This window comes from Verticillium alfalfae, genomic scaffold (assembly GCF_000150825.1).
Source record: "Verticillium alfalfae VaMs.102 supercont1.14 genomic scaffold, whole genome shotgun sequence".
NCBI lineage: Eukaryota > Fungi > Ascomycota > Sordariomycetes > Glomerellales > Plectosphaerellaceae > Verticillium > Verticillium alfalfae.
This window is the reverse complement of record NW_003315025.1, coordinates 968,165-968,936: the sequence shown is the minus strand read 5'-3', so window position 1 is coordinate 968,936 and position 772 is coordinate 968,165. Positions and strand designations below refer to the sequence as shown.

The following is a 772-nucleotide window of genomic DNA, read 5'->3' as shown; positions in this document are numbered from 1 at the left end:
GCTTCTTCGTCCTCGCCTCCTTCATGGCAGCCCACCTGACCGTCGCCAGCGCGCCGCCGCTCGCCTGCGCGGCCGTCTCGTCCGATGTCCTCTGCTCCACGAGCTCCTTGAGCAGGAGCTGGTAAAAGTCCGCGTCGTCGTACACCGAGGCGTCCTCGTTGACTTTGGCGGCGACCTGGACGGGGGCGCACGAGCGCGGTGTCCGCGCGCGCTTGATCAGGCGGTCCGAGTTGAGGAGCTGGTCCTCGAGGGACGCGACGAGCGACTGCTGCGACGAGATAAGGTTACGGGACTTGACCTCGACGGTCGCGTTGCGCGTTTTGGAGGACCACGTGTCGAGGACCTTGCGCCGGTGCTTGGCGGCGCGGGCATCGGTTTCCTGGAGCGCAGCCCAGAGCGCCTCAGTCGAGGTGTCGCGCTTGCGCTTCTTGTCAGGCGTCGAAGCCGACGAGGATGCTGAGGCGCTGGGGACGAGCGTGGCGCGGACGCTATCAAGTGTGCCGAGGAGCTTGAGCGCGGCTTCCTCGGCGGCCGAGTACGGCTCCGCCTCGTCGTCGCCGACGGCATCGAAAGCGGAAAAGGAGTTTGTCGCGACAAGGGCTTTCTGCAGGCGGATGCGGATGTTGAGCAGGCCGTCAAAAGTCTTGCGCTGCTGGCGAACGGCGAGGCCCTTTGCGGCGTCTTGTTGGACGGCGGCCGAATGGTGGCGACGAGGGCCTTTTGCCCTTCGTTCATGAGCTTGCGCTGCTCGGCACGGGCATCGGCGGCGCGG

At 66.8% G+C, this 772-nt stretch overlaps 1 protein-coding gene across 1 annotated transcript; it reads right to left on the bottom strand.

The window, feature by feature from the left end:
- Positions 1 to 21: 21 nt before the first annotated feature.
- Positions 22 to 567, bottom strand: VDBG_09268 (bfr-2; the record flags this gene model as incomplete). Its single annotated transcript, XM_003000727.1, has 3 exons — positions 22 to 106; positions 144 to 488; positions 563 to 567. 3 exons carry the CDS (start codon positions 565 to 567, stop codon positions 22 to 24), a joined length of 435 nt encoding a protein of 144 aa, XP_003000773.1.
- Positions 568 to 772: the final 205 nt, after the last annotated feature.